The sequence below is a fragment of the Galleria mellonella genome, unplaced genomic scaffold, assembly GCF_026898425.1.
Source record: "Galleria mellonella isolate WM207_F2 unplaced genomic scaffold, CSIRO_AGI_GalMel_v1 utg90, whole genome shotgun sequence".
NCBI lineage: Eukaryota > Metazoa > Arthropoda > Insecta > Lepidoptera > Pyralidae > Galleria > Galleria mellonella.
The window spans coordinates 186,051-209,909 of NW_026442172.1; the positions used below are offsets into that span (position 1 = coordinate 186,051).

The 23,859-nt window shown below is 33.3% G+C and overlaps 1 protein-coding gene across 1 annotated transcript; it reads right to left on the bottom strand.

The window, feature by feature from the left end:
* Window positions 1-1,150: 1,150 nt before the first annotated feature.
* On the bottom strand, window positions 1,151-21,151 carry LOC113509076 (tumor necrosis factor receptor superfamily member wengen). The gene is made up of 4 exons (XM_026892354.3): window positions 20,805-21,151; window positions 17,697-18,162; window positions 11,130-11,255; window positions 1,151-1,350 (listed from the first exon to the last, which is right to left on the bottom strand). The coding sequence occupies exons 1-4, from the start codon at window positions 20,820-20,822 to the stop codon at window positions 1,289-1,291; spliced, it is 672 nt and encodes a 223-aa protein (XP_026748155.1). The 5' UTR covers window positions 20,823-21,151; the 3' UTR covers window positions 1,151-1,288.
* Between the last annotated feature and the right edge of the window lie 2,708 nt (window positions 21,152-23,859).

A 23,859-nucleotide genomic window follows, 5' to 3' on the forward strand; every position in this document is an offset into this window, starting at 1 on the left:
TAACCTATGTTCCAGTGGTACTCTCTAACAACTAATTATCAGAAGGAGATTTTGTACAAAAGTTGTTTGCATGGCTGTGGTTCGGTTTGAAGGGCTTACTTTTGTACTTTATCCGAGCAGTAAGTACTATAATTGTTTTATTCTTATTTTCGTATATAATATAGTATATTTTATATATGTGTAAGCATATTTGTTATATATATTTATTAGTTTATATATGGAATTTTAGTATGACACTTCCCTATGGTTGACTAGGAGAGATTGCTTTTAGCATTATTCCTTCTTTGCATAATGGTGGATAATGAATATGCATAATTTCTATCATAACATTGAATGCCCAAAAATTATATAAAAGAACAAGTTCACTTTAAGTTGATCGTGTCTGGATACCTTTTTAATGCCCATTGCAGAAAAAAAAAAAACTTAGCTGTCTAATTTTTTTTTTTTTACCTATTTTTCCTTTAGTTTTGAACAGGAATTATATCACGTTGATTTATTTCACCAATAAAAAAAAACATGCAAAGAATGGTTAAGTCCGTTATGTACCTATATGTACTAACGAATAAATAAATACATTTTATTCTTAACTTTGGATAATGAAAAATAGTAATAAAAAAAAAAACTGCTGTTCTATGTAGTGATAAATAATTATTAAAGAACTTTGTGGAATAGCTTCCTTCCGTTCCGTGCTAGCCACAAATGTAATTATTTCATTCACTTAATTCTATACTTTAACGCGATATGTTTAAGTTGTTTGTCCTATCACGGAGGATATGCTACTTACGACACAAGTCTATCTTACAAATCTATTTGAGGAAGACAACCGTTGCGCTATCACCGGTTACCAAGTCGCGCTGTCTACTTCGTCACTTCGATGACCGATCCTATACGCATTACATATTCTGTGACAGTGAACACTTGATTAGCATTCTCAATTATATATTTTTTAAATGTGTAATATATACACAGAAGGTGACTATAGTCTGTTTTAATAAAACTTAATAAAAAGGTACCCAAGTTTTTTTTTTAAATTATCGATATTCGATACATATCGATATTCAACAGTGGACAGTTAACTGGCTGATATGGTGATGATATGATTAGATTTCAAATAGATCATGTAATAAGCATTGATAGTAATGAAAGTAGGTAGTTTTGAATCGTTTATTTTGAAAATATTTATCTCATGTACATTTTCCTAACTCTTGAAGCGCGAGGTTCCATCAAATTAATATTTTTATTGTAGGTACTATTTTATGCTTATGTATAAAATCGGTGGTCAAGATGATCATGAAGGATGCTTATCTTGTGTATACACGTTGCCTAGTCCTTTTTTAGAAGAAGCCGGACCTGAAACAATAAGAACGTGGGTCAATAAAAAATACAAGACGCACATAACATCGGAGCTCAATGCAATTGTTGTTACGTAAGACGACAAATGCAACATAAAAAGTTATTTGGTGTGTAGCAGCCAATGCTAATTGCGGTTTGTAGCAACCATATTTGAATTTACGGCTTCTGCGCGTGCGCAAGGAATTCTAAATGCGCTCCAGGTTCCAGCTGCCGATACTATTCATGGCTACCTATCGTAAAATTGCATGGAAATTATTTTTTTTGTTTATATTTATATGCAGTTTGCATCTGTTTAATATCTTTTTAAAATATAATAAATAAAATAAATTCGAAGATAATTATGATGCTATATAAAGGTCTAAACTAAAGATGATAATGATAATAGCATAAAAATACATTTTTGAGTTAATTCATATAAGAAAAATCATATCCAAAATCAAATCTAAAGAGGTATAAAATTAATTTAGTATAGAGTAGCGATTACCTACTCAAGTTTAGATATTCTCTAAGCAAAAGTTATAAACAGCTCTGTTTATAAACAGTTGGCAGCTTCCCTGGAAACCGCGAGAACAGTCTACTTCAGTGCTGATTTCCTGGAAACATAGACTTGAGACGTTAAAATACCTACTCTTGAAACAATATTAAATATCTGATACGTATTATGCCGAATGTAACACTAATTTGTTACGTCTGGCTCGGTGTGATTACATCGCGAGTCGACGCTTTGCGTCTTTTATGACGCGATAGAAACTCAAATAAATCACTGTTTAAACAATTAAGATGTATCATTTAATATGGATCGGTACTATTCTACTATTATTGTTTCCTTTATTATTATAATATCTACTGCTGGACATTTCTCTTATAGACTTATATTATCATTGTTTATTAATTTGTTTTTAATAAAATTTTATAGATATTGAGGATTTATCTCTTAACCTAATATTTTAATTTGTAATTACTCGAAATTAATGGCCCATGGACCATCATAAACTAAGATTATATAATTTTGATTTAAATCTATTAGAAAATTAGTTCATATTGGTTGGTCGTTACAAAATAGATATGGCTGTGATATCAAATTAACAAAATGAGAAATGGCATCTCAAAATCGACACCATTATTATATTGTTACGTTAAAATCAAATGTCATAGGATTTTTAGCGATATGTGGGTAAATTTAAATTAGTAAGAGGACCATGGATATTCATCACTTCAACGATGTGGCTGTATTTATTATAATAATGAGTTCCCTTAAGAAATGAAAATGGAAGAGCATCGCCACTTGTGCTGCCGTTATACGCTGGTGGGGTACCAGTGAGGTTGTCTGGTTCGAAGGACCATTTAAGCACCATGTCTGGTGAGTGGTTCTATAGTCACGAATTTATTTAAAATTAACAATTATATTTTCCAGGAGGGACTAAATGGAGGTCAACTTAATAAAGTATCGCCGTAGATTCCGTTATGAACATCAATTCTTATACCACCCTTTCTTCACTCGGTGCTTATACCGTTATTTTTGAATGAAGAGTTTTTAGAGTTCATGCAAATTTGTTATATATAAAAAAATATATTATATAAAAAAATAAAATTGTTATTAAATTATTATTAATACAATATATTGCTAGCAATGTATCATCCCAGGACGACCTCCCTGGCGGTCCTACCTGGAAACCATTGCAGTTAATAGTGAATCCGCCATGACAACTCGGCTGATCTGACCTCGTTCTCATCTTTCAGTCCTCGCTGTTGCCGTCAGCGTATACCAATAGCGCAGGTATAGTTAACATTCCATTTTAATCAATTAAAAAAAAAAAAAACAGCGTCTAGCCTTAGTAATGATGACAAGAAGAATGCATACATTTTATTACTGAGGTTTGTAAGAAATAATGACGGGTCTTACACTGACACGCTCTCCTAAACTTATACAAAAACATGTATCATATGAATAAATAAGAGCTGCGTAGTATGTATACCTATTACTATTCTTGTGGCAACATCACAGGCTAATTATGTCGTCGCGTGGCATGGTTCCTGTTTTGCCGTCATTTCCTATGTTATGTGGATGTTTACTCATTCCTATATTGTAAATATCTGTGATATAAATATTGGTGAAATAATAGAAATGTAGATTGTAGTTTACTTGTGTTTAGTTTTGGTTCGGATTAAGAATTGGGAAATTAGGTACTAATTAATATACATATATAGGCTAGGGTCTTTTTCTTTAAATGGGCGATGATAGAATGGTAACCCCGCCTGCGCTAACGGTATACACTGGCGGGGCACCAGTAAGGAATGATAGTTAAGGATGAAAAGACAGGTCAGTTAGCCTATTGTGATGAATACACTTAGAATACACCACGATGGTATCCAGGGGGACCACTTGGAGGTCGACCTGTTTGGGTATATTGCTAGCAATGGGGCCCCTAATTTCCATTATTAACAATCCCCCCCCCCCCCTATAGGCTAGGGTTGGCCATAGCTTTCCTGGCACCACCTCTAGACAAATTTATGATGTCTCCCTCCCTAACGACGAAAAAAAATGGTTGGGATTGTCTGTTTATTCCTTCCGTCTCCTCTTTTTCGGACTTTGGTGCCCCCCTCCAGCCCTTGAATTTCAGCACAGACGGAGGCCGCCGGACTACGCACCCCCTAAAACCGGTTAAATGTGTTTTCGTCCATGAAAATTTTGTGAGTATGAGGTATTTTTATTTGGTTATAATTTAATTGGTAATATCTATTTATTAAATCATATTTAGTTATTTATACTGATTTATAGGTAGGTACCTAGTTAGGAATGTGCTTCTGCGTCGTTTACAAATATGGAAGGTATCAATAGGTAAGTATAGGTAGTAATACTATGTTGACATTAAGTTTCATGCTATGAATGTTAAAGACGATCGCCATATAGCCACGGATTACTTCCGGACGCCGAAAGGAAAGGAAATTCACTCGTGAATTTACAATTCAATACACGACTCCGATATTCACAAGTTCTCTGTTCCCATGCTGTTTATTATCAAATGCAAATCAAAGCCACCAATTTTGGTCTGCACGTATAGTAATTTTAAAGTACCTTAATATTTCGTGGAAGCCAATAATAAAACCCAATATACTTATGGGTAGACCACACATATGTACTCATATAACAGAATGCATATCTAGGTGTCTGTGTGCACCTTTAATATACAACTTCGTTTACCTATGTGATGGATCTGAATTTTAATATAGTTAAGTACACCATTGTAAATAAATTGAATGCGAATATTTAATTGATACCTGTCTATTATTTTTTAATGCAGCTTGATTGATTTATGTTCAAATTGTACCTAATAAGTAGGTATTTATACTGTTAATCAAAAGTAGAGGTGCAAAGCATTCTAACGGACGCAATATTCATTAACCCCCTCACCTCCAAATATGTTAATGTTTACGAGAAGTATAACTACTTGCCTAAGAAGTAATATAAAACTAATTTTCGTACTACAATACAGAATATACGTATGAAACGATTTTTATAATAATCTTGAGCACATAAACAATTGGCGGTAGCAATTAGGCCGCCACGCCATATTTATTTTAAATTAGTTGGTTTCCATAGTTTTGTCCGCGTGACTTAGTACCTATATAAAGTATCCTTGGTGTTAAGTTTGGATATATTCGTCAACTATCTGCTTCCCAAGTTTCATTCAAATCCATTCAGTCATTGAGTAACAAGCATACAAACATCTTTACTCATATTTATGATGTACTAGTGATTCGGCTGGTGTAGATAGAATTATATATAGAGGAGAAAGAATTTTTAAAACCTGTTGAATAGTTTTTGAATTAATCCATTATAAATAAACAAATCTTTCCTCTTTATGATATTAGTACAGAAGGATTGTACAAAGCACTCAAATACAGAACACCTCTTTCCAATCGTCTTTAAAAGTAGAAACTTTTAGAAAAAAGGTTTATAATCTAAAAAGATTATAACATATAAAAAGTAGGTAGGTACTTTTCGAATTTGGTTAAAAATACTCCATCTGGTGTACCCCACTACTCTCAACGTAACGAGTATAAAATAGTAGCGATACTACTAATAATAAATGTCGATTCGGACGTCAATGGTTCAACTTTATATTAAGATTAGTCTATAAATTCAAGTATGTATAATTGATGAAATCTATTATTGACTGCGCAAACGCCTTGTGAAAGGAAGCTTTTGGGCCATTTCCTGGCGCGGAGTGAAATGGGGCCGGGCGTGACGCACGTTTTTACCTCTCTACATCCGTTCGTAAGATGAAGATTTTTTTTATGGACGCGTATCTAAATTGTATACATCTACGTAGTAACTAGTGCCTCTTTTAGTTTTTTAAAATATACAAATACATTTATTATTTCTTTTAATTATTTCTGTATATTCTACATTTTTACTTGTTTAATAAGCGGCGACAGTTAAGTCGGACATCGTTTGAAGCGGTCCGAACATTTTAAGATCGAATCCTAGGTCAAATGTGTGAAGTTTCAAGTATCATTGTATTATGATTTTTGTTTAGTTCGTATTTCAAAAGTTAAATCATGTTCAAGGCTATTGTTCTGTAATGAAAGTGGATTAAAAACTTTAGAGAGTGCCATCCGTACATGAGTCTAAGTACTAAAGTACCAGTAGGTACCTTTTTAATTGAGCCTAATCTCAATATTGTTTTGAGAACATTATCTATTTACGAGTAGATATGTACGTACATACTCATTGTTATTTTTAACAAATATAAATATGTTACGTAAATCTGTTATTTGATGGAAACCTTCGTACAATAACAAACGATAGCAATATACTCTGCAAAATATGGTTTTGAGAGCATTCATAACTTTATCGAAGTGTGGCAATGTCGCAAATATTAGGTAATAGTTTCTTGACTTTATTTGATATTTTATAACATTGTTTAAGCGTAGTTTTCCGAGTTATGTAAATTTAAAAGTATTTAGGTCGAAAATTAGGTTAACTGTTTTTACAATATCATTGTTATGAAACTTTAGATAAATATGATTATATGAATAACGATCTGCTCGTAAACATTTCTCAGAATTAACTGTTTATGTATTTCACTAAGAAGGAAAGTTATCTTTCAATTTTATTCGTCCGCCTTTATGATGTATGAATTTAATAAATAAATGAAAGGAGAGTGATATTAGTAATGGGGTCTGGAGACCCCATTGCTACCAATTAGGGCATGCAAATATTCAATAATTTTGATATTCGAATATTAGTTTTTTTTTTTTGGGATAGTTACTTCCTGCTGACTTCAACACGCTGGACCTGACTTAATTTTTACTGGTATACCGTCAACGTATATCAATAACGGATGAGATTATCTTTTTTGTAATGTTTTTGTATTTACTATTAATACAAGTTTCGGATACCTAGGTATTAGTTTTGTTTTTATTTACTTTGTGATAGTAGTTATAAAATTATTATTCTGTAAGATTACGTTGACGGTGAACATCGTGAACAGTATGGTGGTCGTGGGATAGGATAAAGGATCGGCGGTGGTTTGTTAGTCAGCACCAAGAGTACGATCACCTGATTTCGGGGTAGTGACGCGTATCCATTGTTACAATTCAATTGTTACAAATAAATTTAATTTTAGGTAGTTTTCGATTTAAGTATCTAAACAATATATGAAATAGATAAATCTTAGTAACAATTTGATTTTAATTAAAAAGACTATTGGAAATGAAAAATATTTAAAGAATGTAGCAGTAGTAGTAAAAATCAGTAATTGGTAAATCGAAATATGATGTTAAAAATATGAAAATTCACAATGGCCTTCGAAAAAACTGTATCTGTGCCTTTAAATATAGTTTTTCTTCATGTTTGGACTAAGCGATCGCAAAATCCCTCAATTTACTATCATTGTTTTAAGTTTATATATAATATTTTTAAAATAAAATTGTCTTAATACAATAAGATATAAAATCGATGAAAAAGTTAATTTCGATAATTCAATTGGCGTGTACTTTTCTTCAAAAACAAATAATTTAAACAATTCATTAGCACGAAATTATATAAAATTAAAAAATAAATATAAGTATTCCTTTAAAAAGCACAATTGTATAAAAATGCAATGGAAACAAGTTTTCACAGACAGATATGTAAACTACAGTTGAACTTTAGTCCAGTCACGTTGAACGTGAACACGGCTCGGCCATTTGATTGTTGTAACAACTTTTACTATGGATTCTTTAGCTATAAAACAAACTAACTATAATAAACATTGTAGATGTCATGCACGAAAAGTGTTACAATTCACTATCGTAATGATAATTTTAAATTTTGATTCACAAAATTTAAGAGTTTTTTTGCTGTAAGAAAGGAGGAATTATGACGATTTCAAATTCGGAAGGGGCCTCCCTCTAAGTAGTCTAGGTGATAATTGTTTGGTATGGAACGTGCAACGTTTACACAATCGTCATATATAGAAGTCTTTCATAAACAAGTGAATGCTAACTATATTATTCGACTTGAGTACTATAGTGTCAATGGGTGTTTTAGTTATAAAAAATATGTTCACGACTAAAATACCTAATAGTGTAATTAGAGATATCTGTCAATTGTTGTCTTAGTAAACAACACTCGATATGCCTATATTTCATCAAACATATTATAATAAAATGTAGGCGGCAATCCTAATTTACTACTTACTAATATTTTCACTGGGATTAATTTGGTTACATTAATACATTAAAATGTATATATCCTTTCATTCGAGAATGCTGAACAAGAGAAAATAGTAACGAGCTTTTGGAATGTAAACTTTAACCTTTGATCTTGTTACATCTATTTGTTTTTGCACTTTACCAATTTTTGTTATGTTTGTGTTTTTGTTTTGTTATAAGAATTTTCAGTAGCAGCTGTGATATTAATCTAGTAAGTTCAACAGCCTAATTCAATCGATGGGTTTATTAATTGTCAAAATTCGATGTAAGCAGGAAGTGTTGGCCTTCCCGGCGGTACGAGTGAAGCCCTATGGGGCGGAAGCAGCGGCGGTCGACGTCTTGGCGACAAGCTTGCATTACAAATAACCCGCTTAATGAACGCACGTGCATACTACACCTAGGGTCGATTACCTGTTCCACTCGGTTATCCCGTGGGTTTCTATTCTTATAGATTAACGACAGATTTTACTGCCATCGAGCGTATAAAAATCGAATTTACCCATGTTAAAAACAGTATAATATTGGGGGGAGAAGGATTGTTAGTAATGGGGACGTTAATCCCCCATTGCTATCAATATACCCTATCAGGTCGACCTCCACACGGTTCTCCCTGGAAACCATTGTGATTAATTTTGTCAAACTCATCGCGATGTGCGAACTGACCCGACTTCATTTTCACTTATCATCCTTTACTGGTGCTCCGCCAGTGTATACCGATAACGCAGTCGGGGTTACCATTTTATTATCATCCATTTGAATAAAAACAATATAATACTACTACGAGTGTAATAGTACTTGTGCCATAGGCAAATACCTATACTGTAAATCGACTTTTTTAAGAATTACCTTATTATATATATAATTGTTGGAATACGATTTTCATATTTTTCCATGATTGTTTTCTTTTTCTCTCAATATAATATTACAGGTATCCGGATTCATTCGGAACAACCTAATGGTACATGATAGGAATATAATACAGTATGTTAATTAACGTAACCCATCTCTTAAAACTAGTGTTAATATTATATATATATATATATATATCCCCATTTCTAAAAATCCCTTCTCCCCCCCTGGTACATATGCTAGGTATGTACCTAAATAGGAAACTTAAATTAGAATAATATATTCTAAATTATCTTCTTCCCTCTCCCCCTGTATAGTGCCATTAGTACAAATACAGACTGCTCTTTTTTGAGACCCTATTATATATATATATATATATATAATGTACCAGGGGGGGAGAAGGGATTTTTAGAAATGGGGATTAGTAGCCCCATTGCTAGCAATTTACACTGTCAGGTCGACCTCCACGTGGTTCCCCCTGGAAACCATCGTGAACAATTCTTGTTGAATTCGTCGTGATGGGCTAACTGATCTGCTTCCTCACCTATCATCCCTCACTGGTGCCCCGCCAGTGTATACCAATGGCGCGGGTGGGGTTACCATTCCATTATCACCCATTAAAAAAAATAGGTAGATATCTACTTATGTAAACTCCGACTTGTTTTAGAAAGTGAAGAAACCCTTATATGCCACGAGAAGATTGTCGTCCACTTTTTTAAAATGGGCACATATTGCTACACGATTGTGCGTTGACAACTAGGACCTTAGGATAACGAGGTTACGAATGTTACGATAGGCCCATTAAAATTTGAGCGGCATCCTATACACGTGACGGAATCCTCGGCCTCGATTGCTCGGCGAGGACAAATCTGACCCACCTCAGAGCAAATTGCCTGTTTGTCCACTAACAATGTGCCTTTATCACGGAAGGAATATCTAAATATTGGCATAATAAAAAAATTACAATGAATAAAGGTATTTGCGCCTACAAAAACTGTCTGATGCTATTTTTTAAAGAAATCTTTTTTAAGTTTCATATCATATCAGCCTTTAACTGTCCACTACTAAATATAAGCCTCCCCCTTGGGGGGTTTATTTAGTAGTTGCTAAGCTTGGCAGACGGATTGGCAACCACAGTTAGGCTTTGGAGATGTTTTAAGAGGGATGTTGCTGCTCATCCCTCGCCCTCCCTTAGTCACTTCTTACGACATCAACGGAAAAAGAACGGGACATTTCTCAAGTTTATTTAATTAAAATTTAGTTTCCTTATGCGTGCAGGGGCAAGAATATAAAAGCACTGTTTATATAGTACACAGAGTTATTAAAGTAGAACTGTTTTTAAAATAAACTACGTGATTGATTAAAAAAATACAGAGTTGGCAAAACTTGCGCGTACAGTAGACGTTACAGACGAGTGAGTTTATTGCTAAAATGACCTCTGGGAGATGCCGATCAAAAATAAATAAGAAACGGGCACGGGCGCCAGACAACGGCTACCAGTGCGAGACAGTATTTTAAACTTGTCTGGCATCACGCCAGCGAGATCTTCGAGACTCACCAACGTTAATGAGAGTTATGACCGTGTAAACATTCCTTTTTCGGAACCGCTTTGTGAAGGTTACGCACTCGTTCCTAACAGCAAGAGAGTTCATTGGAGGCATTCAGGAACGCTTTTGGATTGCACTAGCATGCCGGTATGGCTCGTGAAAGTTGTGAAATGGTAGCTATGCGAAACTTTGCCTAAAGATAGATGTGTAACGTGTTCTAGATAGAATTTATTAACACGTCGTGTGATTTTCTTAGAATAGTGGTTGAATGTGGTTAAATTTATTTGGCCCTTTAATTAAATTAGCACGCCTCGAAGAAAGAGCGTCAATTTAGTATCTGTTCAAACTTAAAAAGACAATACTGTAATAGTCCACAAAAGACCTTAAATATTATTGACGAGATAATATAATAATAGGTACCTTCTGCTACGACGGATTCGTAATGTTTCAGGAAATTTTATGTCGGTAACTTGATGGGATTACTATAAATTGGGCAAAATATCCAAGTTCTCACGAATACAAAATATGAAGGGGAACATGAGCGTCATAGTGCATTTTTTTATGTACATGTATCTGTTTAAGTCTACAAGTATTAGGTCGTCAGTTAGTTCATCATTCCAATTTGTATAAAAATGTTTATCCATAAACATTATAATAAATAATATTTCATGAACATACCAAGTAGTGCATCTTTGCCGACGTGTATATTGCAATAGATGTGATGATCGGTGGGTGAGGGTGGCTCGCACGGAGGATCGCCGCCAGCTTCCATTAATTTTATCTTCGCTGTTAGGTCCTTCATGTCTGTAAACAAAAGCAATGCAACTGTGTAAAGGTATTTTTTAACAGAAATCTCTGTGTGTTACTCTATTTTTGTTAGTAGATTGTATGCTCTGTTCCTGATCGAAGGACGAACTACAGTATATAAAAATGGGCGAACAGTCCAGTGATATTCCAAGCCTTCATGGGTATGGTGGTTATTGCCATCCGGCGAGCCGTACATGTTTTTGACATCAACTGTCAATACTGTGAAGAAATTACTTTATTTCTATGGAAGGAATTTATTACCTCAAGTGTATTTGTTAAAATGTAATTGATGATAATGATTGTAATTAACCATTAAGTAAAATATTTTTATATTTATATTATTTCATTATTATCACCATTTTAACTATTTTTTATTTACCGTTAGAGTTGCCTTAGACCAGTGATTCTCAACCTTTTTTTTTGTTGCGGCACATATTTACGATTTCAAAATTTGGCGGCACACAAAGAAAAAGATAAAAATTATTTACTTACTACAATACACTGCATAAATAGTTTATGACAAATATTTGCAAAATTTGGCGGCACACTTTTAAAAATTGGCGGCACACAAAAGTGCCGCGGCACAGTGGTTGAGAATCACTGCCTTAGACTATCGCAATGTCGGTTGGTAGGTCAAATGTTCCCGAGTCATTTGCATCCATCGATAAATATCCTGCAGCACTCCTGTGCGGTCAGCCCTCTTGTAATTGTTTAGAGACGTCCTACAATACGATTATACAGAGTCGCCATTTAATACACCTTTCTTTCATTGATTACGTGTTCTTCGAACAATGTGGCTGATACACTGTAACTGTCACCCCGTCAATCGAAAATACAAAGTATGCATTGTTCCAATAAAGTACTTGCGCGTAATTATAAACAAACTATAAAGCTCTCTTTAACCAACATTCACGAGAAGAAAATTTTAGTTGTGTCCACAATTTTATAGCCTGTATTTGAATGTGTGCGGTGCATGTGCGAATGTAAGATGTGGGGCTAGTTGTTTGTGAATTGTGTAACATTATACTTGGGGGTTGTTATTCTATATTTGTTGAAGTAAAACGAAAACTGTGCTTAAGTTAGTACTTACATACTACGTGTATGGTGTTAGGGTTAAGACTGTGATGTGAATTTTCACCGTGCCGTTATTTTCGTGTCGTTTTTAATCTGCGTATATACCGATACTGAGATGTGACTTTTATTAGTATCTAAGGGAAAGTAGATATTTCTACGGGACTGATCCCTAAGTATGTCTTTTCAGATAAATAAGTATTTTACAAATTTAGAACTACGTTTAGAATTACATCGTGTGAATTAAGCAGTGCTCCAAAATTGGAGTACTGTTTAATTCACACGATGAATTTTATTGATACGCGTTAATCTTTTTCCGTGTTTTGCATAGTTATATTTTTGTTGATCAAAAAAGTTACACGAATATTACGTAAATTCGTAGCAAAAATGTCATTGAATGGGTTTATTATTTATTTTTAAATTTTTAAACATAAGCAAGTATGTACCTAAATTGAGAAAACATGCTCGTAATAAATATTCGCCCGCCATTTGTATTGTGTATTTGAGTAATGGTTATGATTGTTAATCATTCCAGTTATTTCTCTAATACATTTGATTACAATTGAATGTAGCAAACTTGTCTAAATAGTATCTAATGATACTTCTAATTTAGGAATAGGCAATGCAACGAAAAAACCGTTAGCTATTGTTACGCGGGCGGTCCGCTACGCGCCAGGTCAAAATTAGTAGCGCACATGTTAAAATAAAGTTGATTGTTTACACGAGGCCCGGAGCGTGCTAGTCGCCAGCCATCGTTTGCTGGATCGGCGTATGCGCGCCTAGATTTATTGCCGTACTAACAGAATATGATGAAAGATCTCATAACAAAAGATGTTTCTACTGTTTATGATCTTTAACGCCCACCTTTTTAGGTCAATAACAATTTTCACTTGATATAAAACGATGAGTGTTTCTTTTAAACAGTTTTGTTTGCGTTTTATGTTTTATTTAGAAGACGAGCAGATAATAAAGTAATATCGGATGAAAGAAATATTTCGTAGAAATCCTTGAGAGACTATAGTTTAAAAATATTAATATATATAACCTAGGTATTTTCATTATAATCTCGCCATTATCATCTCATCATCATGTTTGTGATGATAAAAAAACAGAGAAATAGACTAGATAAAAAAAATACAGAGTTTACCCTTAGAGGGCATCGGTATAGTTAAGAATGAAATCAGGTCTTTTTTTAACGGTTGGAACTAGAATGATATCCCTACCTGCATTATTGATAAACGTTGACGAGGCTCCAGTGAGATATGATACGAGTATAAGTGAGAATAAAAGCAAGTAAGTCGACCCATCACGACAAATTCAGCAAGAATTTATTACAATAGATTCTAGGGACGACCGTAGGTCGACCTGTATAGCGAGGGGGGGGGGGGCAGGAATTGTTATTTTGCATCTATGTGTTAATAGAAATAAATTTTGGATATATTTTTTTGTTTACGATTAACTTGACGATTGGCCATAGTGCGGATAGACGCTAATGTCATAGATAGATGGATATTCTTCTGTTTCCTCTAAAAGATTACAGTAGTAAGCTTATTATGAATACAAACAATTACAAGAAAAAGATTACACTGAGAAAACTATGGGCGACCTTATCGCTAAAAGCGATCTATAACTTTCAGGCAACCTTTGGATGGAGAAGAATAATTATAAACAATACAACGGAAGGCACAAAGTTCTGCTCGTTTTTTTTAAATACAAAAAACGAACGGGATATAAAATGAACAACAATATAAATATATAAATGTAAATTAATGTGAAAGTGAGTTTGTTTGTTTATTATCTCTGAGCGCTTTAACCAATAGTTATGAAATTTGGTATACACCTTATACAAATACTATTTATTTTGTTATAGTGAAGCACATAAAGACGAAGTTGCGGGTAAAAACTAATATGAAATAAAGTACACAATATTATGCTCTAACAATCATAGAGTATCAGAACCATATTAGAAAAAGTGTCAATATAAAAAACATTTTCGTACATTTTTATGCAATGAACGGAGCAAGAGATTTTAAGGGTAGATAAGTAGATACAATATATTTACAAACAGCGTCGTTGGAAGGTTTAAAAAAAAATCTAACTGCATAATAATGAATAAGAGTTAGATGTTGTAATATATATGGTTTCCTACAGTATATATAAATACAATTAAAAATTTTAAGTAATCCCCGAAACGTTTGAACAAATCTTCATAAATTGTAGCTAAGAACCATCTCGATCACATCAGCTTTTAAAAAAAATACCGTATAATAATCGATTCATTCGTTTAGGAGATACACAGACTTGTTCAACTTATAACACCCCTCTTTTTGCGTCGGGGGTTAAAAAAATAGATAAAAGAATGTTATCACTCGTACACTGATAAACTGATAAATGACCTTTAGTAAAAATATAGATATAAATACAAAATATTTTTTGTATGATATTAATTATATCTCATTTTCATTCAAAAATATTCAGATAGCGTCTCGGTCGTCATTGGTTTGGGATAATGGATAATAAATGCAGTGCGGCCTACGTGGAGGTGATGACAATCGCTGGTCCTGAATAAATAAAATATTGAGGTACCTGCCTACCTACGTTTTATTTTCAGTTTGTTGTAACAAGATAAATGTACAGTTTGTAGAGCTAGTAGTGTCAATAAATTGAACACTCTCTCTCTCTTCAGTCGTACACTCTTGGCAGAGTGGTCGTGGTTTTCACAATGACGGTGGATCGTCGGTGAGGCTCTCCTTCGCATTGAAATTGAACACACAATCAACGTTTTAAACGGATTACTTTTAAATAAAAATAACGCTAAACAATAACTGAAGTATTTATTTTAATTTTAAGTAAGTTATTTCTTTATAGTCTGTACATTTATTATACTGAAATAAACTAAAAATAAAACGTAGGTAGGTACCTACTTCAATTATTTATTTATTTAAGACCAACCATTTTAAGATATGAAAATAAAATTAAGCTAGAATGGTAGTCTAGTAAACATATCTGTAAATATGAATAAGCGAAATACTTGATAAATTGACAGTCTTGCAGATTCATAATTCAGAGGTCAAGAAACAGAATGAAAATATTCTTGGTAGGTACTAATGTGAGTTCCTAGCTTACAGAATTTTCAAAAAAGTATACCCTCTAACCTTTTGATAGTAATAATTAAACATGCAACCAATCATGCATACGTGTATGTATTGTGAATTCATTACGATGTGTCAAATGATTTTATCACTGGCTAATAGTCCGCCAGTATATATTAGTAGTAGTATGATAGATATGGTAAACCCTAGATGGATGGGATGGGTGGGATGGGTAGATGGTATCATTTTCTTTCCATAAAAGTATATAACTAAATATACACAATAAGAATCAAATCCGTTACCTTTAAAGATATATTTTATTTTGAGCTTATGCTATGGAGCTCTTTGTTTTATTGTAGAACGGAAATTATTAGAATGGAAGTTGAGCATTTCCTATTATAACACATGGCTGTTCTACCTTAATTTGTTAATAAAACGTTAAGCTGAAAATAGCGACTCGCCTAATACTCATAAATCTCTTGAAGGTTTTTAGCACAGATTAAAATTATGAATAGTTTTGCTTATCATAATCATTTAAAAGACAAAAAACTTAAACAAAAAGACACTGAATTAAGAGATTTTATTAGAAATCAACTTATACTGTGACTTCGTCCGTGTGATCGAAATAAATATAAATAGTCATAATCATATTTGCCTTTAACTGTCTACTGCTGAACATATGCCTGCCTCTTGGGGGGGGGGGAGGGTTTGCTAGTAATTGCCACGCTTGGCAGGTGGATGTACAACCGCAGTTAGACTTTCGTGATGTTTTAAATATAAATAGTACTTAGCCTACTTTCTTTTCCATCTCAATTAGTACGTGTAGGCATACCAATTTCATGATGATTGGTTGAGCCATTAAGGCAACAAGAGACAAGAGATAATTTATTTTTACACCGTAATTGATTGTGCTCCACAAAAAAAAAACTACTTCAATTAGGGTAAAGGCAATTATTTTGATTTAAAAACTAAACTACGGGATTGATTTTCATAAAATTTCTATGGGACCAATCCGATATGGAAACTTTTTATCCTTTTAGATAAAAAAAAAAAGTTTCCAAATGGATTTACAACCGACGGAATTATGAGGCAACAAATATAAAAACTACTGCAAATTCAATGCGGCTTTCACAGTTGTATTTTTAAAGGTCTAACTTCAAATCTGGTGTACGTTGTTTCACCTAGATACGCCATACAGGAGTGGTTTACTTCATCGATTTTTTATTTTTGCAATTACGCGAGCGAAGTAGCAAGCGAAAAGCTAGTTAATAATATTAGTAAGGATTCATATGTATATATAGTATGTTGTATGACATATTTACGTATATTTAGTCATGAAAATCAAAGAGAAAAATTAGCAATACATATTTTATGAATTCAACAAACTATTTGATTGAAAAAAATGACAATTGTGATTGATTTATTACAATATGTTACAAAAATTTTATTAAAAGTTTTTTTTTTTTTATAGTAAAAACTGTCAAAATATCAACTTCGGAAGGTTCAGCTTTAAAAATCTGGATAAAGTCTATTCCAAATGTTTCAAGGATGTGTTTTGTTACTGTTTACTCGTACATGATTGACATCTACATACACAATCTTTCATATTCATAATATTAGTGGAATTTTAATAATAATACACGTATGATATATGTTAGAATGAATTAAATATCCATTCAGCTATGTAGTTGATGTACATTTTGTTTGTTTCCCTTACGAGTTTGATTGACTCGTTCGGTTCATGAATCATGCGCTTTGATGTTCTTTATTATTAAAATACTATTTTATTTATTCGCTATTTTCAATAATCTAGAACATATTATAAATCTAATCGTATAGTTTAGTGCATTTACGTTGTTAGTTTATAAAGAATCTATATTTATTTTGTGTATAAAATTTGGATTGGGTATGGATACCTTCGCAGAATTATCTTATGAATACTTCCTTTTTGGAAATCTCCTAAAATAAGCTGAAGTTCTGATTGACTGACAACACCGCACAATGAACAGTCAAAATAATATAAGCTATAATTCTATAAAAACAGAAAAAACACAACTTTCTATGCTATTTTAGGCAGTCACTAAGAAAAGTAAAAGGATGTTAGTATTTTACATAAGAATAGGTTCTAGTTTGCTTCTTACAAATGTTGGAATATTGAAATGTCCGCTTTGAGGACTTGGATCTAATCAGATATGATTAAATTATAGAGTCAATTAATTTGGTCATTTGACAACAGAACTTTAAATAAAGGATAATAGGATATTTTAAAACTTACCTGATTGAAGGGTTTGCTTGAGGATCTTCCATTGTCTGGCATGAGAAAGCGATAAATATAATACAACTATAAAGAAAACGACACAGCCGGACGCTGCTAATATAACACTTAACGTTTGCAAGTCCCATTGGGTTACACCATCTTCTCTCACTTCACTATCGTAGTCCGAGTACTCGTATTCATAATCACTAGGTTCACTATTGTCTGTAGTGTCATTACGAGCAGGTGCGAAGAATGGCCATATATGTATTTGGTATAGTGACTGGCAGATGGTGTCCCTGTGCAGTTCGCAGGGGAGCTGCACTACGAGGTGTTTATCGCGGTCACAGCGCGTGCAGGGCACGCATGCGCCGCGCTCACGGTCCCACCAGGTCACCCTTCGTTCGCACGTGCTTCCTGCCCACGAATACCCGAGAGCTAGTGTTGCAACCAGCAAACACAACTTGGGTTTATCTCCTCGCATTACCTGTAAATAATATATGCAAGTAAAATAACAGTCGATAGTTTTGATAAATAATTTTGAATTTATGTTTTGACAACTCTTGTAATATGCCTACCATTCCATAATATTTTATATAAATGAGTTTTTGGCCTCAGATTCAATTGCCAGTTGAGCTAATTTAGGAAATGTACCTAATAGCATACTGTTGGGGGGGGAGGGATTGTTAATAATGGACACTAAGGAACCCATTGCTAGCAATATACCCAAACAGGTCGACCTCCACGTGGTTCCCCCTGGAAACCATCGTGCTGAATTCCAAGTGTATTCAAAATGATGGGCTAACTGACCTATCTTTTCATTCTCACCTGTCATCACTCGCTGATGCCCCGCCAGCATATACCGATAGCGCAGGCGGGGTTATTATTCCATCATCACCCATTAAAAAAAAATAGCATATTGTTTGTGGCGAAGTGGCAGGTAGCTTTTCATACTTGCAAATGAAGCGCCGGATTTGATTCATATTCGGGACAATTTAAGAGATGTAATCATATGCGATTGGTGGTCGTGTGGTCTCGGTATAGAATAGGCCATCCCTTCCTTTCCCGTGGGTGTCGTAAGAGGCGACTAAGGAACGGCGAGTGATGCGCAGCAGCGTCCTCTTAAAACGTTTCTAAAGCCTAACTGCAGTTGCCAATCTGCTTGCGAAGCGTGGTAACTACTGGCAAAACCTCCCAAAGGGGAGGCTTATGTTCAGCAGTGGATGGTTAAAAGCTGATATGATGATGATGATGAGTCACATACAACAGTTTTATTAGACAAATTTTGATATTTATTTTCTGACCACCTCTATGTTGGAATGGTGTTTTGCGGAATACCCGGAACCTTCGTTCGCTTTTAATTGGGCTATTTGAATATTGTCCTAAGCAGATATAGATTAGGGTTGCCAATTATACTGTTAAAAGCAGTATAGTGTTTTTCGCTACATTATACTTTTTGCTATTGAAATATAAAATATACTATTTTCAGCATCAAAATGTTTAACACTTTAATTTAACAAAAAATGAGCTCCACGTTTATTTTAATTATAATTGTGATACTGCATATAATTTTTTTAAAAAAGACTTAGTATTAGTTAAAACTGTAGTTAGTAAGTTATATAAATACTAAATACTGTTAATTTAAAAAAAAAAAGCTGTTAAATATTCTTTTCAGACCTAAATATACTTTATTTCTCGTAAAAAAAGTTTAAACTCTAATACTAATACGGATGATACGGATATCTCCGTCTGCTGTCAAGTTTGATTAAAAGTTATGTTTTAGCATGAAGGTTTAAAAATTATAGTAATGAATTTAGTAGGCATAGGTATTAAAGTCAAGATTTCTAAATTATAAAGGTCGGCAATGTACTAAAGATGCCTATATATATATTGCGCATGCGGGTGACAACTGACATTTCATTATTTTAAAAATAACCAGAATAACTGACTGACATCTCACCAGTAGTCACTGTAAAAGTATCTATTGTTAGGTTTGTGAAGGTCCGCATGTACTTACTATCCTTAAACTATGATTTGTGAAATAGAAGTCAAATATCCTATCCTATTAATATTATAAATGTGGAAGTTTGTAAAGATGTTTTGATGTTTCTTACTAAATTACGCTTAAATGGTTTAATAAATTTAAATAAAATTTGGTACATAGGTAGATCATATCTTAATTTAGTACATATATTTTATAGAATATTTTATATATTGATTTACATAGATAAAATCGCGAGAAAAAGATTGAATTATATATGTAAATTGTGTGGTGTGAATGTGATTGAATTGTATACGTGTCTGTAACTTAATCACGTTTTAACGTGATTAAGTTACAGATATAATAATAATAAATATTTGAATGAAATTTGTTACACGGATAGATCTTAAGTAGATCCTAATCATATATATATATATATATATATACATATATATATCATCAGTATGCACGCGGGTACAGCCGCGGTAAACCGCGTCTAATAAAATATACAAGTAATGATAAAATACTTTATTAGGTAAGTTACATTTTCGTAATTTATTCTATTGACGCGGATAGAGAGCGTATAGCCAAAGTGTAAGTAATAGCACTACTTGATATTGCAGGTCGCTTTACAATCAGACGAGCCGTATGCTTTATTTTCACCATCGTTACAATCAAGTATAGGGTTGGTAATTTTCTATATACATTATCTTAGACAATGTATATAGATATCTTGTCTAATATTATCACAGAAAGTTATCATTAAAATAAAATTATAATATGTTAAACACACATGACATTTTTGATATGTCAACGTCTCTTGATGCCCCTGTTACCCCTGTTACGTAATGTAATGCAACTGAGGAAGATGCATATATTTTAGCGTCTAATGAAAATTATGTGTTGATTGAAAGAGATGATGCTTGTGTTTTTATAGATGCTGTTCAAGCTGACTCTATGGAAAAAAAATGGATGATACTGGAAGAGTAATATTAGTTGGTTAGAGTATTTTTAACTATATTTTTCGATTAATATAGGTAGGTAGTACATTACGTATCTATCTAGCAGGAAGTGTCAATTTTAGTAGATACATGCAACCGTTAATATTTCTCTTAATAGATATAAACATTAATCATTCAACGACTTACCTTACTGCTTAAAATCATGTATATCGTTAAGTATTTACTAAGGACCACATCTCAATAAATTATTGATTAGAAAGTGCACTTTCACCAATCACATCCTTCATAATATTTTTACTCATTATTCACTTATTGAATATCCTTATTAAATCCATATATTGGTGAAAAAACTGGTAGACACTATAGCGGAGTAGAGCGTTTTTTGGCGTACAGTTTGTTATACGATTGGGTAGAGACGCGGCGCGTCGTCCCGTATGCGACGTGGAATAAGTCTGTGGCGTGCTCGGTGCGCGGGCGTCGTGCCATCTCATTCAACTGCCGAGCCCCTGGCCCCTATCCCTCTCCTCCCACGCAGGATGCGCGTTCAGCTCTCCTATAGCTGCAAATTGCAACCGTCAGAGTTGAAAATGTACTTTATGTATAAATCTTTACGAGTGACTGCGCTGAATAGCGAGAATATATACGGAACGATAATGTTTGCCAACGGCAAATACTACGCACTTCGAGAGAAATAAGGCCTGGTGGCGTAGTAAGCTAATATATTGCTTAACTTTCTGGTGGTCTCGGGTTCGATTCTTGCGGTCACTGAGCATAGTCGTTTCTTTTGGGGTTTTTATGGGTGCGTAGTAAGGGATGTTAAACTCAATTGCAAGCAACACGTCTTAACACATCTAGTGAATTCGTCATGATGGGCTAACTGATTTAACTTCATCATTGTTTCACCGTTTGGTTTCAGCATAGAATAGGCCACCCCTTCCTTTCCAGTCGGTGTCGTAAGGGGAAACTAATGGAGGTCGCTCTTAAAATATTTCCAAAGTCTAATTGCGTTTGCCAATCCGCCTGCCATCCGGCAGCAATACCCCCCAAGGGGGAGGCTTATGTTCAGCAGTGGACAGTTGAAGGCTGATATGATGAAGTACCTAAGTGGTATTTAAAGGTTCTTCTTGACTTACTAGTAAGTAGTTACCAAATTTATGCATGTCCTCTATTAAATGGTGGGTACCTATGTATTTCTAAGTAGGAAAACAATGCATCAGGCGGGTACTTATTTAGACAGAATTGAATTACAATTGATAGTAATATAATTATTATAAAATATATGAGAACGATGTGGCCTCAATAACCAAATTGAAATTTGGGACCAATCAATTAGGAGGATATTTTGGGTAGGGATAGTTAACCCCAGAAATAATAGAAGGCATCTAGGTACAATTTATTATTATATACGAGCTACTAAATTGATATCTAGTCGGTATCAAATCTTTGCAAGTTAATTACTTTTTAAAGAATTCTCTGATAATTGTATACAACGTTAAGAAAACTAATTTGCTTAGTGAAATGGTGGTGTGTTATGTTTATTAACTCGGCAATACTATTCTTTTTTTTTTGTTCTGTTCTCGGACTCTAAATATCTTTTTTCATAAGAGTCAAGACAAGGAATATATATTTTCTTAGACATTCTACGCGTAAGCTCATTACGGTTAGTACTCTGTAAATAATTTTATATTTGCCTATCATATTTATATGCCTGTTCTCCGCGACGACTTGTTAATATCGATCCTAACTGGACAATATGACTACAGATCACATATATTGTTTTTAGTTTTTATATAATTTTTGACCAAATTTGATATTGATACTACTTTCCATTGTTCCCTTTTGGGTCCTCTTCATGGCTCTAGTCTTCTAAGATTCTTTTTATAATACTTATTCCATTCCTAGTTTCTTTGTGGATCATAGAATTTACATTGTTGTTATTATAAATTATATGTAGGGGAAAGGGATTGGCAGTAATGGGGACTACCAGTCCCATAGCTAGCAATATACTCTGTCAGGTTGACTTCCACGTGGTCCTCAAACCATTGTACTGAATTCCTGGTGTATTCATCACGATGAGCTAACTGACCTGCTTCTTCATTTCACCTGTCATCACTCACTGGTGCCCCGCCAGCGTATACCATTAGTGTAGGCAAGGTTACAATTCCACCATTCGTTGTCATCCATTAAAAAAAATTATCCGTCTATTATTATTAGTAACGCGGTTTGTTGAAGAAACGTGAATTTAGCAATAAGAAAGCAATCGTGCAACATAATACTTTAATTACGTTTGTCGAAAATTGTATAAAATTTATTGTAAATTTTTATTTATTATTGAAACGATGACTTGATGCGCCTCTGCCGTGCGATTTAGGAATTAAAATTAATAATTAGTTCCGTCTTTTTTTAACTTCAGTGTACATTTTTAAAGAATTTTTCAAAGAATAGCGTAATTAAAACAATAACGATGAGGAAGCAATTGCGCTACATAATAGCATTTTTTTTAAATATAATTTATTGTTCATGGAGTGTTTATGCAGTTTGCTAGATAATATAAGAAATATTTTATCCTGATGCGCGCCAAACGTCATTTATGGCGCCGAAACTTTAAACCACAGAGCAAGTGATCACTACATTATAAAAGTTGGTACCGGCTTTATATCAACGAAATCTAGAGAAAAAAATAAACGTATGTTACCTTTTCGAAGTAACAATATCATAAAAAAACACATTTCTATCCGTAGTGTTGTATCACTATCTTCATATGTCTTTATCCCATATATCGATATCGACAGTAGCCATAAAAATCTAGCTATAACAAATAAATGATATTTATAAAAGAAAATTACTAATTAACTGCAATTAATTAACTTATATAAAATTTTGGAATATTGTGAAAATCATATATATTAAAACAAGTATCTATATTTAGATACTTTATTTTACTCTATTACAATTGTTAATCTAATCTTTTTGAAAGAGAACTGATGCAAATTTTCTTTGGTCATTAAACAATAGTTGGAAGCATTGGATCAAGGCAAACAGCATCAGAAAAAAAGACGTATTCAGTAGTAAAGAATTTATATGTATCATAATATATTATATTATATAAACATGTATATATAAAATTATTTCAATTACATATAACCATAATATGATTAAAATTATTTTTAAATTAAAAGGTGACATTTGAACGTGAAATAACATACTACAAATATTAATTATATTTATTCATACATAATTA